This window comes from Schistocerca cancellata, chromosome 7 (genome assembly GCF_023864275.1).
Source record: "Schistocerca cancellata isolate TAMUIC-IGC-003103 chromosome 7, iqSchCanc2.1, whole genome shotgun sequence".
Taxonomy (NCBI): Eukaryota; Metazoa; Arthropoda; class Insecta; order Orthoptera; family Acrididae; genus Schistocerca; species Schistocerca cancellata.
In genome coordinates, this window is record NC_064632.1 from 124,492,946 (window position 1) to 124,512,008 (window position 19,063).

General features: G+C 41.5%; 1 protein-coding gene across 1 annotated transcript in view; it reads right to left on the minus strand.

Annotated features, from left to right (window-relative positions):
* LOC126092416 (uncharacterized) overlaps window positions 1–13,433 on the minus strand; it is a 158,034-nt gene extending 144,601 nt beyond the window's left edge. Inside the window, exons 1-2 of the mRNA XM_049908003.1 lie at window positions 13,244–13,433; window positions 13,117–13,159 (exon numbers count right to left, since the gene is read on the minus strand). Of these exons, the coding sequence (XP_049763960.1) occupies window positions 13,117–13,159; window positions 13,244–13,372 (172 nt within the window). The 5' untranslated portion in view covers window positions 13,373–13,433. The remainder of the gene's footprint in view (window positions 1–13,116; window positions 13,160–13,243) is intronic.
* Window positions 13,434–19,063: the final 5,630 nt, after the last annotated feature.

A 19,063-nucleotide genomic window follows, 5' to 3' on the forward strand; every position in this document is an offset into this window, starting at 1 on the left:
TCAGCAACTAAGCAATCTTCCTGCCCAGTGCTTACAGAACTTAAATTTTCATGCTTAAACTATCAGCATTATTATGCTGTTTTTCTCGTTTGTGCACGGAAAGGCCTTTCAATCACAACAATCAAGTCAATGGGGTATGATCCATCACCACTTTAAACTTCTGACCATACAAATAACAGCAAAGTAATAAATGTCATAGATAGCTGCTAAAACTTCATTCCCCGTAGTGGGATAATTCTGCTCTGATTTGTCTAACTGCCTGGATGTGCATGCCACTGGGTGTTTAGTATTATCTATAGTCTTGCTGATAACGCATCCCATAGCCACATTGCTCAAATTGCAGGACAAAATGGATTCCTGTTCAAAGTTGAAAAATACTAATATTGAATCTGACGTCAGTGCCTGTTTCAAAGTCATGTCTGACAATCAGTACACCAAACAAATTTTGGTCTTTTCTTTAATAAACAGTTCGAAGACTCAGCAATTTCAGCAAAATTTTTGACAAATGTTCTATAATAACAAAGACCTAAAATGATTGCCATTGCTTGACTGTCTGCAGTGACAAGAAATTACTAACCGCAGACACCAACTAGTAATCAGTTTTTACACTGTCTTGACTGATCACATGCCAGATACAGTTTACTTCTGTTGCTGCAAAATGACATTCATTAATACTCAAATAGTCAGCATTTGACAGTGTTTAGTACCTAATACCTCTCCAATCATCTTACATGTTCCTCCTCATCCTTCAAAAAACACTGATGTCATCGATACACCACACATTGGTTGGTTGGTTTGTTTGTTTGTTTGGGGTATAAAGGAACCAAACTAGAGGGGTCATCAGTCCCTTTTTCCTGATGCAAGCAAGGCCCAAGGTACAAAAACACCTAACACCACACCTAAAAAGAAAACGAATGGAACGAACAAAAAACGGAGAAAACATACACCACATGGAAAAGTATAAGAAGGTATTAAAACCATAGAGCATACTGTCTGGGTTGGCTAATCACAATAATAAAAGAGGATGTGTCAGCTACTCTGCAATACATTTAAATATCTACACCAAAAAGACAAGGCGAGATGAACACACACAGGGAAAAGACCGCCAAGACAAACAAATGCAAAGAATGTGTGACAGAGTTAAAATGGAGGGAGGGTGCCAACTGCAGAGTATGATAAAAAAAACTCACAAATAAAATGTAAAACTAAATCTGCTGATGAGGCATTGTTGCCCAACTGAAGATAGGGTTCTGGGAAGGTTAAAAGTCTACAGCAGAGCGGCTAAAACTGGGCAGTCAAGCAAGATGTGGACGACAGTCATATGTGAGCCACAGTGACACCGAGGTGGGTCATCGCAACAGAGGAGATAGCCATGTGTTAGGCACGTTGAGATTATGCCATTCCATCTCCCAAAGCTGAAAAACCTTGTGGTGTAATAACGATTGCAAGTCACTTAGTGATGCCAATCTTCAAAAGCAGTTTCCATGTAGCATGTTTGGCCAGTCTGTCGGCAAGTTGATTTCCTGGGATTCTAACGTGGCCTGGGGTCCACACAAACACCACTGAATGACTGGACCATTCCAGGACATAGATGGACTCCTGGATGTTCGCTACCAAAGGATGGCAGGGGTAGCACTGGTTGATAGCTTGTACACTGCTCAATGAGTCAGTACAGAGAAGAGACGAATCACCAGGGCATGAGTGGATGCACTCAAGAAAGACAAGAAATGACCGCCACAAGAAATGACTGCCAGCTCTGCAGTCAAAACACTGCAGCCATCTGGCAAGAAGTGCTGTTCAATATGTCCTCCATGAACATACGCAAAGCGAATGTGGCCATGAGCCATCGAGTCATCAGTGTAAACCACTTCAGAGCCCTGGAACACATCAAGAATTGAGAGGAAGTGACAGCAGAGAGCTGCAGGGTTAACTGAATCCTTAGGACCATGTGAAAGATCCAGGCGAAGCTTCGGCCTGCGGGCTCTCAACTACGTACCCTCAGACTCAATGCTGAAATATTAAAAGCTTTGGCTGGTTTCGTTGTCTAGGGGCTGGGATATGTAGTTGCCACATTATAGGCCAAATACTGCTGAGTCTACAGTACACAATATGAATATACACATGAATAGAATGGTCGAAGGTTCCTATCACTCGGCAATTGCGAATTTTGGACGTAACATAGACATTTATAAATGCAAGATTGCAATTAAATAAATTCTGCAGGTATTATTTTAACAACATTAAATGATGGGTACAATAACAGAAATACCTTTAAGAATGCCCTTTATTACTGTAAAACACTTATTGGTGTTGATGGTCCAACAATTAAATAAAATATTAGTTGACTAACAGGGAAACAACAGATTCCTACTTCATGTAATTAGTTATGAACAACAACATAGCTCGCAAGATATTCACTTCTAAACACGTACTACATCTTCACTGCAGAAGCCACAGAAATCTCACAAGTACACAAGTCAGCACTATGAAATATTTCTATCTCCCGCGACCACGCACAAACTGCTCCACTCTCCAAGTCTTTCGCGACCGTGCATCCATCTTGCCGTACTCTCCAGGACTCTCCCATCTCCTCTCCTGTACTGTCCTGTCCAGCACAATCACTGTGATTGGCTAGAGCGCTTCCGCCCTGTCTCCAGGCCAATGCACATTCAAAATCATAATGAAACACATTTGAAATACTGGATTTACATTTAAATAACTTTAAATTAAATAAATATTCCTACGGCTGGACCATAAACATGCTCTAACACACATTATTAAATACATAAACAAATTAAACAAACATATCAAAGGAATAGAACAGAAGTAAGCCAGTAGCGTAATGTCTCTGTGCTTTCTGAAACACAGTAAATAATTGACCAGTATCTTCATGAATTGTATAATCGGATATAAACAAAGACATAGATGAATAAATATATTTATAAGCATGCTGCTACCGTTTTTTCATGTCACTGTGGAGTACTTAAGGTCTGGTGCAATTAATAGTAATCTGCTACTTTGACCTCCAATAACTCTTGTACTATTCCAGTTTAACGCCTGTAATTCATACCAATTTGAATTTTTGCTAATAGCTTTATATAAACAGATCAATCAACAAAATTGGATGAACCGTTTGATTTTGGAAATTCGTTACTGGGTGTTATTCTTACGATTTACAGCTAGATACTAAACTTTAAACTAATAATGATATTGAAAATCTGATTACACCATCAGAATCACCGTGCAAATAATGGTAATGTACATGTTTCATTTTGAGGTATCATGATTCCTCTGGCTACTATAGATTTCTATATTGACTGTGAAGTGTCCGCCATTAAGGTTTCACAATGTCCGCCCTCTTTGGCACTCCCGGTGTACAACTCTCTTTCATCGACACAGTGTCACCAAGGAATTCCCAGCCACCTGGTCAGGCCATTGTGAGGCATCACGCTGTTACTAACAAGCCGCGGGCAGAGCGACCCGCCAACTCTGAACTTAGAATATTTTCACGATGCCACAACTCACCCGTTACCTCACAGGCCTAGGTTTACACCATGGAGGTGTACTTTAATGGACCTCAAGTATAGGTGGTAAAGGCAAGGACTCCACTTTTGACCGAAGAGATCGGACACGAACCGCAATCTTAAGCCCTGACCTGGGCCTCCGATGCGGGAGATGAACTGCCATGGATGGGAAATGGAGATGGTAATTCAGATGCTCAGGAGAAGTATGAATGTGTGCAACATAACTGGTGAGCAGTTGTGCACACCTAACCTTCAATGGAGGGACTCCGGCCTCCACCAGTACGCTGGTCACCGGACTCTTCTAAAAGCTAGTCGAATGCCACCGTGGTGCACTGGGTCAAGTAAACGCAAACCTGAGTGTGCTGCTGAACCATAAACCAGACTCCCATAGTCAAGGTGGGATTGAACAACAAGGGCTCTGTAGAGCTGCAGCAGCGTACAGCGATCTGCACCCCAGTTGGTGTTGCTGATGCAGCAGGGGGCATTGAGGTGCTGCCAGCAGTTCCACTTCAGCTGCCGAAGATGAGGAAGCCACGTCAATCGAGTGTCGAAAACCAGTCCTAAGAATCGATATGTCTCCACTACAGTGAGTGGATCGTCATTAAGGTAAGGTTCTGGTTCCGAATGAACGACACAATGCCGACAGAAGTGCATGAACATGACTTCGTGGCTGAAAACTGCAAGCCATGGGCTCGAGCCCATGACTGTACGTTGTGGATGGCTCCCTGGAGGCGCTGCTCAGCAACACCAGTACTGGAGGAGCAGTACAAAATGCAGAAGTCGTCTGCATACAGAGAAGGTGAGACCAATGGCCCGACAGCTGCTGCTAGACCATTAATGTTCTCTAAAAATACAGATACGCTCAATACAGAGTCCTGTGGGACCCCATTCTCATGGATATGGGGGGAACTGGGAGACACCAACTTGGATACTGAAAGTACAGAGTAATAGGAAATTTTGGATAAAAATCGAGTGCGGAACCCGGAGACTCCACTCATATAATGTGGCAAGGATATGATGTCACCAGGTCATGTTGTAAGCTTTTCATAAATCAAAAAAGACGGCAATGAGGTGTTGGCATCTGGAGAAGGCTGTTCGGATGGCTAATTTGAGGGAAACTAGATTATCAATGGTACAGCGACCCTGGTGGAAAGCACCCTGGCATGGAGCCAGTAGGCACGTGACTCCATGACCCAACACAACCACAGACTTCTAACAGCATACAAAGAACATTGGTGAGGCTGATGGGCCGATAGCTATCCACATCAAGTGGGTTTTTACTGGGTATGAGGACTGGAGTGATGCTGCTCTCCCACCACTGCGATGGGAAGACGCCATCGCACCAGGTCCGGTTGAAGATGATGAGAAGATGTCGCTTCTAGTCGGATGAGTGATGTTTAATCATCTGGCTGTGGATGCGATCAGGCCCAGGAGCTGTGTCAGGGCAATGTGCAAGGACACTGAGGAGCTCCCATTCTGTAAATGGAGCATTATAGGGTTCACTGTGACGTTCAGTGAACTCTAGAGCTTTCCTTTCCATCCACCGTTTGAGGGTGCGAAATGCTGGGGGATAATTCTCTGGTGCAGAGGCTCGAGCATAGTGCTCAGCAAAGTGCTCGGCAATTGTGTTTGCATCAGCAGATAACATGCCATTGATGTTAATGCCAGTAACACCTGTCAGGTTCTGGTACCCACAAACACATATGATCTACGTCCACACTTGGGAAGGTGACGTATGGCCCCCAATGGTCAAAACGTACCTCTCCCAACATGCCTTTTTCAGTCTTTTTATAAGCTGGCACAGAACCATTTAAAAGCTATTAGGTGCTCCAGGGAAGGGTGCCGCTTATGTTGCTGTAGAGCTTGCTGACACTCTTTAATGGCTTCATCAATTTCCGGCGACCACCAAGGTACTGACTTTTGCAGGGGGCACCATAAAGAACAAGGGATTGTGTTTTCCACCACAGAAAAGATCGTTGTAGTGACCTGCTCAACTACCACATCGATGGTACCATGTGGGGGGAGATTCATCGGTGACAGAGAGGTGAAAGCTTCCCAGTCTGCCTAGTCTGCTTTAGCCCATCTTGGCAGATGTCCAGGGGATGGCACTGTGGGAGTGACAGGAAGATGGGAAAGTGGCACTACCTCCCAAGTCATTGTGGGCTCTCCAGTGGACAGATGGAAGAAGTCCTGGGCTGCAGAGGGATAAATCAATGGCCGAGTCAGAGCCATGAGCCACACTGAATTGTGTGGGGGCCCCAGTATTTAAGAGGCAGAGGTCGAGTTGAGATACAGAAGTTTTGACATCTCTACCTTGGCCAGTAAGCACAGTGCCACCCCACAAGGGGTTATGGGCATTAAAAATCTTCCAAAAGTAGGAAAGGTTTAGGGAGTTGATGAATCAGTGCAGCCAATGCAACATCCGAAGGAAGATATACGTTGTAGATAGTTATTTCCTACATCGTCCTTATCCTGACAGCCACAGCTTAGAGGGGTTTGAAGGGGGCACAGGTTCACTTCATACTGAGTTCAGGATTTAGACACAAACTCCACCTGACACTATTATAGTTGCTACCGTTCTTGTAATATCCCCCATAGCCGCGAAGGGCAGGGGTCCGCATTGCTGGGAACCAGGTTTCCTGGAGGGCAATGCAGAAAGCAGGTGTAAAGCTTAACAGTTGCCCGCCTTGGCCAGGTGGTGGAAAAAACTGCAGTAATTCCACTGGAGGATGACGTTATCATAAGCCTGGGAAGCCATGAAGCATGCAAGGAGGCAGGTTACACCTCAGGGTCACCTGCTGCCACCGATTGAGTATTTGTATCCATTCCTATTGTGGGTGAGACATCAGTGAGATCCAGGTCCTCAGGGGATGCTGAGGTCTCCACCTCATCCACAAGTGCAAAATTGGTAGGGAGTGGTGGTGTTTGGGCCACCAGAAGGCCCTTTTTCTTAGCAGACTACTTTGTTTGCTTGCCCTCTAGCTTCTCTTTAGGAGCTTGCTCGGAGGACTTCACTGAAGTAGCTTCCGGCACAGAAGAAAACCGTGAAGCTCTTCGTCCAGCAGCTTTTGGCTCCTTTAGCCACTGGCGAGTGTCTTCTGTGACATTAGTGGAGACCTTGGTAGAGAGGGTCCCAATGGAGCCCTTCTGCCCAAGAGGAGCTGGAGGAGGCTGTTGCTTCTCTGGCTGTGGGGAGGGGACCAATGTCCTTGCTCCCGAAGTAGGTACTTTGGAAGCAATGGAAGGAGATTTTTCCCCCTACCACCAAAGGGGCAGATGTATTCTGGAGGTCCGCAGGGCCCACTGTTTGTTGTACAGTGTGGTACGACTGGTACTTGTGATGGCGATGGTACTGTAGCTGCAGCATATGTGGACGTCACCCAAACGGGTTGTAATCGTTCAAATTTACATTTAGCCTCTTGGTAAGTCAACTGCTCCAGGGTCTTTTAGTCCATAATTTTCCACTCCTTTTGGAGTACTGTACTGTCTGGCAAGCAGGGGGGAGTGCTGCTCTCCACAGTTGATAAAAGTGGGAGGAGGCACACAGGGAGTATCTGAATGCAGTGGACATTCGCAGTCTTTACATGTAGTGTTTGAAGTGCAGCGGGAAGAAATGTGCCCAAATTTCCAGCGCTCACAAGCCCCACATAGGGGAGGGATGTACGGTTTAACGTCACAGCGGTAAACCATCACCTTGACCTTTTCATCAATGAATCACCCTCAAAGGCCAAGATGACGGCACTAGTAGCAATCCTGTTGTCTTTGGGTCCCCTGTAAACGCACCAGATAAAATGAACACCCTGCCGTTATAGATCGGCATGGAGCTCGTCATCAGACTGTAAGAGGAGGTCATGATGGAAACTAACCCCCTGGACCATGTCGAGGTTTTTATGAGGAGTGACGGGAACAGGAATATCACCCAGCCGGTCACAAGCGAGTAATGTCCGGGACTGGTCTGGGGATGCTGTCTGAATCAAGACTGCACCACTTCTCATCTTGGACAGCACTGTCACTTCCCCAAACTTATCCTCAAGACATTCAACAAAAAATTTAGGCTTCATAGGTACAAAGGAGTCCACGTCCATTCTGCTACAGACTAAATACCGAGGCGAATATGGCTCTTCTTTCTGTAGCCCTACATTCCTCCCATGGTGTAGCAAGGGAGGGAAAGGATTTAGGGTCTTATCTGTCAGCATTGTACTCGATCTTGCCCTTCTTAGAGACTGATGGCGGCGTACTGTCACCAGCAATGTCCGCTTCATTGCAGGTCATCCGCCCTGATGCCACCCACTCTGATCAGGGGCTCTCCCCACGGGTCCCACCCGGCCACAGCAAAGGACACCTGACATGACGGCCGTTGCCGGGAGTCCTGATGCCCCAGGAAGACAGGCACCTACTCTTTGGCATATGTGGTGAGTTTACAACTCTGATATCAGCAGTGCAATCCCTGTGTAGTCAAGGGGCTACCACCAAATGGGTACAAGACAGGCCCACCACAATGGACTGGCTACCGCGCTAAAAGTTCTTGCAGTAAAGAATCAATAATCACAACAAAATCGATTTTTTAGTGTCATCTGGTGATATTTTTTATTACAGGACAAGGACCATGGGTACACCCCATGAACCATTACTATGTTCAGTAGTCCCCATCAGCCAGATGATTATCAGTGAACTCTTCCATCAACAGGTGTAGACATCCCAGGGCCCTGTACTGTTTCCTACACATCAGAACATTATTGCCTGTTGGTATTCTATGCTGCATGACTGGTGTTGCTGGTACTGGATCACTCAAATTAAATAAACAATATCATGAGAAGGAAAGTTGTTACTCACCGTACAGCGGAGATGCCGAGTCACCAATAGGCACAACACAAAGGTTTTCACACTTAAAGCTTTCAACCAATGGCCTTTGTCAACAAAAACACACACACACACACACACACACACACACACACACACACACACACGACTGCAGTCACAGGCATGTGACTTTTCTTTGGGGGTAACTAAAGGACAAAATTTTCCCCGTAATGTCCACGTGATTTAATGGAGCTCAGAAAACTTATTCTTAAAGCTTGCAGTGAAATTACGGAAGACATGAGCCGTAGGGTAATTACTAACTTCAGTGTTCGTTTGAAGGAAGTTAGGAAATGAAATGGTGGACATATTGAGCATGTGCTGAGTTAGAACAAATCTCCATGGACGGCTCTTCATTGTAGTATATGTTCCTTTCAGATTGTATTGACAATAAAGTTAATATTCAAAAACAAAATGGTAACACATTTCGTGCACCACCCTGTACAACCACACCAACTGCAAGCTTAGCCCGCATCTGCAGTTATGTTCACGCGTGGTATACAATCACTGTAAAGAAACTTCTAAAGAAAAAGAGATTACTGCATAATAGATGTAAAGCTAAGTGTAGGGCTATAAATAGTGACATACTGAATGAAACGCGTTTGGCTGCGAAGAGAGTAATGTGTGAAGCCTTCAATGACTACCGCAGCAGAATATTATCAAGGGATTTTTCACAGAACCCAAAGAAATTCTGGTCATATGTAAAGGCTGGTAGTGTCACCAAAGTTAGTGTCCAGTACCTACCAAATGAGACAGGAATGGAAATTGAGGGTAGCAAAGCAAAAGTTGAAATGCTTAACCCAATATTCAAATGTTCCTTTATGAAGGAAAACCCAGGAGAATTGCCCCAATTTAATCCTAGTACCACTGACAAGAAGAATGAAACAAGTATTAGTGTCAGTAGTGCTGAGAAACAGCTGAAACTGAACAAAGCTCCAGGGCCCGATGGAGCCTGAATTTGCAGCTCAGTTAGCCCTTTTTCTAGCTAATCTATCACAGAGCTCACTAACAACAACTGTGCCCAGTTCTTAGAAAAAGGCACAGTTCACCCCTGTCTACAAGAAGGGTAGTAGAAGTGATCCACAAATTACCGTCCTGTATTCTCAACATCAATTTGTTACGGAATCTTAGAACATATTCTAAGGTCATACATAATGAGTATCTCGAACAGAATGACCTCCTCTGTGCCAGTCAGCATGCCTTTCAAAAACATTGATCACATAAAACCTAACTTGCACTTTTCTCACGCTACATACTGAAAGCTTTGGATCAATGCAACCAGATAGATGGAGTATTTCCTCATTTCTGATAAGCATTTGACTCAGTACTGTGCCTACATTTATTATCAAAAGTATGATCATATGGGGCAGGAAGTGAAATTTGTGACTGAATTGAGGACTTTTTGATAGGGAGGACACAGCATGTACCTTGGATAGAGCGTCACTGCCAGATGCAGAAGTAACTTCGGGTGTGCCCCAAGGAAGTGTGCTGGGACCCTTGCTGTTTGTATTGTTTATTAATGACCTTTCAGACAATATTAATAGTAAAATCAAGCTCTTTGCAGATGTCTATAATAAAGTACTCTCTGAAAGGAGATGCATAAATATTCAGTCAGATCTTGATACAATTTCAAAGTGGTTGAGAGACTGGCAACTTGCTCTAAATGTTAAGAAATGTAAAATTCTGCACTTCACAGAATGGAAAAAAAACCTGTAGTATCCTATGACTATAATATCAATGAGTACTGTTGGAATCAGCCAACTCATACAAATACCTGGATGTAACAATTTGTAGGGATATGAAATGAAATGATCACATACGTTCAGCTGTTGGTAAAGCAGGTGGTAGATTTTCAGTTTACTGGTAGAATACTCGCAAAGTGCAATCTGTCTACAAAAGAGATTGCTTACAAATCACTCGTGTGACCATTTCTTGAATATTGCTCAAGTGTGTGGGACCCATACCAGATATGAATAACAGGGGATACTGAAGTTTGTTTAATCCATGGGAGAGTGTCTTCAAGATACTGAAGGATCTGAACTGGCAGACTAAGCCTCTATGCTGACAAAGTCTTAACAAAGTTCCGAGAATCGGCTTTAAATGATTACTCTAGGGTCATACTACAACCACCTACATATCATTCACGTAGGGATCGTGAGGATAAGATTAGAATTACTGTGTGTACAGAGGCACACAATCATTCTGCCCACACTCCATACCTGAACGGAACTGGAAAGAACCCCAATAACTGGTTCAATGGGATAAACCCTCCGTGATACACCTCACAGTGCTTTGTAGAGTATAGATGTAGTTTTCATATTTTTGTCCAACTTCTGTGTATCTTACCCCATTTTTGGAATACTGTCTTCAAATATATCTCCCTTGTATAGCCCTCTATATATACCTCTCACCTTTCCTTCTTTCCTTAATACTGGCTTGTAAGCTGAGCCACTGATATTCATACTGTCACTTCTCCACTCTCCAAAGGTCTTTGTAATTTTCCTGTAGGCAGCATCTGTCTTTCCCCCAGTCTTCCATGTTTCTACAACTTTGCAATTGTCCTCTAACCATGTCTGTTCAACCATTTTGCACTTCCTGTCACTCTCACAAGACATCATTTGCACCTTTATATTTTCTCTTTTTGTCAGTTAAATTCAGTGGCTCCTGATTTTTCCAAGGATTTCTACTAGTTCTCATGTTTTTCCCTTGTTTTATCCTCTGCTAATTTCAGTACTTCATCTGATACAGTTATCTATTAATTACCTACAGTATTCCTTCCTCCTTTTTTGGTCAGCCATTGTTTAATGGTCTCTCTCAAACTCCCAACCATCTCTTATTCATTCCCAGGTGCCATCTCCATTTCCTGCCTTTCTGCAATTTCTTCAGTTTTTCTCATAGTCAAGGAAATGTTTTCCAGTCCAGTTTCAAATTCTGTGTACTGTTTAGTAATCTACATGAAACCTTCCAGAATCTCCAGGTCACTTCCAACCCAGAGCCTTCTTCCACAATTCTTAAACCAAGTGTTTGCATTAGTTAAAATACGGTCAGTGCAAAAGTGTGGTTAACAGAAGCCGTTCATTGTGCCAGACTAACTACCAACCTTCCAACTTAACCTATGATTTTGTCTACATTACTAATCACAAAGTAATAGACAACTAAGATTTCATACTCACATTCTTTGGCTTTGCCAACTCAAAACCAAACTGTCATCTTTGAACCTGACCGATACCACTATCACCACAACAACATTCCAAAAAATAATATATATACAAAAATATTGTCAATGTTCTGTTAAATCTCTTACTGTTTCAGCACACAAGTCCACTTCAATAAATTACAGGACAAAACAACCATCCACTACTGGTAGGTTCTGTTGACCTCAATATATTACCAGGGGCCTGCCCCTCATTACTTTCTCCCAGTCCATATCATCCTACTATTGAACACCAGTCTCCAATCACAAATGTTTGTCTCCCTTAACTACCTGAATGACTTTTTACTTTATCGTACAATGTTTCCTCTTTTCACCATCTGCATTGATTTAGGTTTGCTTCATGCCTACCTTGGCTACGATAACATCTTTGCTATCTTGTTCATAGTAGCTTACCCACATTCTTATTCATTATTAGGCTTCAACTGCATTAGCCCTATTTGGTTTTGTATTTATAGCCCCATACACATTGTCTGGGAGTCCTATTTCTGCCACTGCATTTGGCTAATTCCCACTACATCTAACTTTACCCACTTTATTAGTAACCCCGACTTGGAATTTTTAACAGGACAATATTTTACCTCACATATTTTATCCTAGACGATGCCATTAAGCCATACAAAAGACCTGCATGTTCTCAGAAAAGAACAGCTACTTTAGTATTCACTTTTGACCGTTTAATACACAACTACAAACCCAATACATACAACAAATATTAATAAAGGGTCTTGGGAAGCACTGTGATTAATATCAACAACTGAAACAACTCAGAGGCTCTACACAGACAAGCTGGTCTGCTCAAAGCCTGATGTTCACAGTAGCCACACCGAACTCCCACCCCCTAGCTCTCAGGGAAACTGGAAAAGACAACAGTGTAGTCAGGTGTTTTTGTTTAAATAATGTTTATTCTTTTTTACAGTATTTTAGTAAGAGAACAAATTTTTAACAGGCTCGAAAGTAGAGCTTTTTTATGGCTTCTGACAAGCCGCCATCAGTGATTCAAATGCCCTTGGTTTTATACACGAATATACTATTTCTGTATTTAACCGACATGTGCGATACTGTTGTGCTGAATGGCCAATGGGCGAATAAACATTTCCCAAAATCAGGTCAATCTAGATAGGCCAAAATATGAACTAATCAAGACCCATGACAGCTTACCAATAATTGCCATGGAACTTTTATTGCACTACCAAATAGTATTCAGAACAAGCGCGGGTTCGCCTAATGAAAAAAAATGTTGAGCGATTTAAAGGATCTACTGTTCACTGCGTATGGATTCTTTTCTGGCGACGGAACTTTATTACCTAACTTGAAACCAGGACAACAGCAAGAATACTGATAAATTAATACTAACATTGAGTCCATCTGTCATCGTATTATTACTGTAGAGTAATCCAGGCACGCATCCAAGTCCTAAGTGGACAATAACATAGCAGTAGCTACAGATGGCAGTAATCAATAATAGTAATATTTTAAAAAATCTAGCATTCAAATATAAACGTGTAAAATATCAAAACTTACATTCACTGGAGTTATCCTGCAAAACATCCGGAGAAGATTTCACCTGCAAAATCATTCGCGTCTAATCAGCTGATCGTTTGAATAATAGTAAGTCTTGGGGTTGTATTTTGAATTACGTTTTTCCTACCTCAAAACCATGAACGAACAAGCCAACAGATTCTTCCAATCCAAATACTTTAATATATGTGGGCAGTTCTTGTTTCAAGACGTATCCACTATCCTTCACCACATCAATCGCCTTACCCACCAACTCCATCCTAATAGCTTCGTAAGTTCGTATGCTACTCAAACTTGGCGGGAGCCAGAAGCACACGAGTTCACGTTGGAACTCTGACATCCGAATGATATAATCTATGACCCATCGATTACGATGTGTACCGAAATATATATTCCAAACTGGCCATGTTATTTAACCATAAAATATGTGTTCGTGTTACCAAAACGAATATGTTGTACTCATCAAGTCATTTCCCAAGTGAATTTTATACAAATGATGAAACAGGATCAATAGCTAGTTAGTTACGCGTTCCATTGATCAATCTCACAGAATCCGTTATGATGTGGGACGTGTCAAGTGCATAAGGGAGCTTAAAATTTTTATTACCTATCCCATTCCCTTAATTGGCACAAGATGAATTTATTACACATATAGATTTATTTATTCCTATTGAAGAATTCATCTGTGGTACATAAGAAGTTGTGAAGGAGATATGATTTCAATTTATTTTTGAAACTATTACTGTGTCTTCAGACATTTTATTTCATCTGGTAATTTATCGAAAAGTTTTACAGCAATATATTTTACCCCTTTCTGTGCCAAAGACAGGTTAAGTAGAGGATAGTGTAAATCATTCATTCTTCTGGTATTATAATCACGAATGTCACTGTTGTTTTTAAACTGGTCCATATTATTGAAAACAAATTTCATTACGGTGCTGAGTAAATGTACTGTGATGGTGTTGTAAGAAATCAAAACCTTTTAAACAGATGACAGCAAGGTGTGCGACTATACACCCACATTATTCTAATCACTTTCTTTAGAGCAGTGAATACATTTTGCCTAAGTTTTGAGTTACCCCAAAATATTATTACATATTAGATCAGAGAGCGAAAGTATGCAAAATATGTTAGCTTGCTAGTTTCTATATACTCAAAAGTAGCAATTATTCTGATTGCAAAACTTGCTTAACCTAGTCGCTTTAGGAGATCCAAAATTATGAATTTTCCAACTAAGATTCTCATCTATAGGTACACCCAAAAATGTAGTATGAACTACCCTGGTTACTAGACTTGGCCACTGTTTCTATGTTTCGATACAGTGTATCGATACGTCGAACTGTTTCAGTGTTTCGGAATGCCTGTGGTTCACTGTTTCCAAACAGTGGTGTTTCATTCCGCCCCTGTCTCGGATAACCGGACCAGATTCGATCTCGAGCCAGACACAGAAACTGTATTGTTGTTTGAAAATAAGACTGTTTCAGTCCACCTGTGCTTGGAACGGACTAATTGTTTCGAAACAGTGATGTTTCATTCCGCTCTGTGTCGGACGAGATTCGGAATCGGCACAGGTACTGAAACTCAACATACCACTTCATGAAACACTTTCAAGAGTGTCGAACTCTTTTTGACAAGCAATAGCATGAAGCTTAAGATATTCGAAAATAAAGCTTCGTTTCTAGCTGACTGTCCTATTCCGAAATGGCGTAACATCTGCTTTATAAACACTAACCCAACAATAAAACAACGCATACTATTCACATTCAAAATAATAAAAATGTGAAAATCATTCAGTTAAATTACACTTTTTTTATAACATATGCCTCTCTGTTCATGTACAGTAATCATATTAAGAAACGCAAGTAAGCCTACAACATTCAAATAACTTCCGGGAATTCAGCCAGGTAACACTTTCAGCGACCGCCGATATTTCGGCGGGAGAACATCCCGCCACTGCCTTGAAAATGGCGGGGTGTTCTCCCGCCGAAATATCGGCGGTCGCTGAAAGTGTTACCTGGCTGAATTCCCAGAAGTTATTTGAAAGTTGTATATGCCAGGAGAAACTCAGGTCTCACAAGCCTACAACATTTTGTATAAAAAAGGCGTAGAGTGACATATACATAAATTTGATGTAGGTATAATTGCAAGCAATCTGATTGACATATCACTCATAGTGAATGGTGAACAGGAAGGGCTGGGAAGCGTGGTGAATTTATAGTAACGGTTCGAAACACCTTGAAAGACAAAAATTTTTTCTGTTATGTTTTGTTATTTATTCGAATTATTTGGCGTTATTTGTGAGTCTATAGTCACTGTGCCTATTATCCACAATGATTTCCTTTGTGTGCATGGATATTAGCAGGATGGGTATATTACCCATACTAACGGAATGTGGGAATCCCAGTAGCATATCTGTTGTTTCTGCAGTTTGCTCCCACCTCCAGTTCCGTTCGTGGGGGTTCTTCTGTCTTCAGCTATGGCTGTCCTCAGCCAATTGAAAAGTATGAAACTCACACGACACGAAAGCAGCGCATTTACTGCAGGAAATACGAAATTGCCAAGACGCCTAAGTGATAGTTTCATACTTTCTGCTACATGATTAGCGCACCCGCACCTCATTTGTGTTTATATGGACATACTTATACAGTAGACATTCAAGATGATAAAGTGTCTAGGTTTATTAGATTACAAAACACAAACTGTTTCGAAACAGCGTATCGAAACATTACATTATACTGTTTCATTTGGTTCGAAACAGTTACGTGTTTCAGTTTGCCCATCTCTACTGGCTACTGACTTATGTTGATGAGCTATATTTATTGAAGGAACTGTACTCCTTGCAGCAGAAGATTGGATGTATTGTGCAATATGCACATTACACCAACAGAGACAGATCGTTGTGTGCACAAATTGAAGCTGGAGGTGTGCGAAAAATTGCTCAGACATACTGGAGGGTGTGGACAGGAGATGGCCACAAGTGTTGCACACAGAACTTGTTTCAATCAATTGTTTGTCCACTCTTGTGTGTATTTCTTTGCATACACAATGAATTGTAAAATAATTTATGCACATACCGCTTTAGAGAATTCAGTTGATGAATTTACTGAAATATATAGAAATCATGCAAGTTTGTGAATCGAGACAGGAAAGAAGTTCCTTAAAATTCTTTAATACAGACAAGAGCAGTTGGCACTGTGACAAATAAGGAAACTGCAATTCAAAAAAAAAATCGTTGCAGACTTTACTATAAATTATTAATCTCTCTGCTTTACGCTAGGAAATCTCTCTCGTTATGCTGACCTGAATACAGTACTGCTAGCATATTTTCACTCAGTTCTGTCGTATGGCATAATCATTTGTGGCAATGCAGACAAAATAGTAAAAAAAGTATCTATTATAGATGATGTCTTTAATTATGTTTGGCAGAAAATCACAGAGCAAAATTCGGTAAATTGGAGAAAAAATTACTTATTGGTCCTTTCTTTATTGCAACCAAAAGCTACACAGTAACCGTAACATCAAAGCAAAAAGCAAAGATACAATTTTATAATGTCATGGATCACGGCGGCACACAGAAGTAACATAAATATCTGGCGCAATCACACCACGAAAATTGAAATTGAAGCCACTAAAAAACTCAATACAAAGAGCTCACTGCTGTCAACACTCACACGCTTGTTTTATTGAGTTGTTTTAAGATCACTGACAGAGCTTTTCTCTTTGATATGAATTTGGCTCTAGTTAAAGGTTTTTTGAATAAGTCTGCCAGCTGTTTATCAAAATAAACATAATAAACTTCAATCTCATTATTTTCAACATGTTCACATATATAATGGTATTTAATGTCAATGTGCGTGGTATGTTTGTGACGTTCTGTGTTTTTAATCAGGCGAATAGCACTTTGATTTTCAACATGTAGTGTTGTTTGTTGGTCTAACTGAATACCAAGTTCACTGAGAAAACCACGCAACCAAACAACTTCAGTAGCAGCATAAGAAGCTGCTACGTATTTGGTCTCTGTTGTTGATCTGCTTACACATTTCTGCAGACGTGAACACCATGTCACAGTCCCACTTGCTAACAAACTCACTTAGCCTATTGTTGACCGACGAGTGTCACAGTCACCAGCAAAATTGGCATCTACCACTCCAGTAGAGTCAGCTTTATGCGTAATGGTCAGGATCCTGGACCCTGTAGATACTTCATAATCATTTTAACAGCATGCCAATGATCAAGACCTGCCTTATGTTAACCTGCTCACCATTCTCACAGCGAACATGATGTCTGGCCATGAGATAGTTGCTGAAAACATTAAGCTGCTGACTGCCTGCCGATAAGGTTTCCTTTCCCTCTCCTTTACTTCATGTTGCTTTGCAGAGGACTGTCGGCTGTGCAACTTGATTCCAACATCAAAAGGAGTCGAGTTCGGCTATGAATCATACATATTGAACCTCTGAAGTAAACAATTGATGTACCTTTGGTGGATTTCTTTTGTAGAAGGGCTTTGTTCAATTTGCAATCCACAGAAGTATTTTTCATTGTCCATGGTAATTTCAAAGATTATTCCCAGTGCTGTCAAAATATTTTCCAGTATTTTTGGAGACTTACAAACAAGCAAGCCATCATCCACATAAAGTGCCAGGTAAAGACCTGTGTCATCTGTTAAAGCATGGAAAACCCATTTGTCTACGTTCAGTTGCACAAAACCAAACATTGTCAGAAACTGTACAAATGTTTCATTCCAACAAAGTGGTGATTAAAACTCTGTACCCGACCGAGACTCGAACTCGGGACCTTTGCCTTTCGCGGGCAAGTGCTCTACCACCTGAGCTACCGAAGCACGACTCACGCCCGGTACTCACAGCTTTACTTCTGCCAGTATCTCGTCTCCTACCTTCCAAACTTTACAGAAGCTCTCCTGCGAACCATGCAGAACTATCATATCAGCGCACACTCCACTGCAGAGTGAAAATCTCATTCTTGAAAGTGGTGATTGTTTGAGTCCATATAGACTCTTATTCCGTTTGCAAACATTACTTGAGCCTTCTACAACAAAACCTTTTGGTTGCTCCATGCAAAATTCTTCTTTCAAATTCCCATTCAGGACTGCAGCCTTAACATAAAACTGCCTAATTTCCATATCTCGTGAAGGTGCTATGGCTAATAAAACTCTGATTTAAACAGGTCAGACCACAGGAGAGAATGACTTTTCATAATCAATGCCTTCTCATTGTGAATATCATTGCATATAATCTACCTTTAAAGCGGTCAATTTTTCCCTCAGAATTCTGTTTCACACGACAGACCCACTTAAATCCAACTGCCTTGCGGTTATGTGGTAATGGTACTAGATCCCAAGTTTTGTTGTTCTTCAAGGATGTCATTTTCTCTTCCATTGCTCGTTTCCACTTTGATGACTCTTTCGATGCCATTCCTTCTTCAAAAGTTTTAGGTTCAAAGATAATGACAGAAAAAGATATATCTTGGTCCCGAAAATGAGCAGGTGCTCGTAGATTAGACCGATCTCTCAGATTCATCATTTGATTTTCTTTTATTTGTTCATCAGTATCATCCTCTTCAGATTCCTTTTGAACTTTTTTTCTGATTTTCGTTCATTTGTTCATCAGTATCATCCTCTTCAGACTCCTCTTGAACGTCTTCTGCACTGGTCTCCCGGTAAAATTCAATATATCTTTGTTCTATGTTTAAGCTACGGGTTTTGTTCTTCATTGAAAGAGACATTCCAGGAGATCGTAATTTTCTTTGACTCATGTTTGTAGAGGCGACAATTGGTACTATACTCATCACAGCCAACCATGATCAATTTCTTTGTTTTACTATCCCATTTTAATCTAAATTTAGCAGGAATGTGTATGTATCTTGCTGATTCAGACTTCCTCAGGTGTCCTAAAGATTGAGGTTTTCCAAATCATTTTTCATATGGCATAAC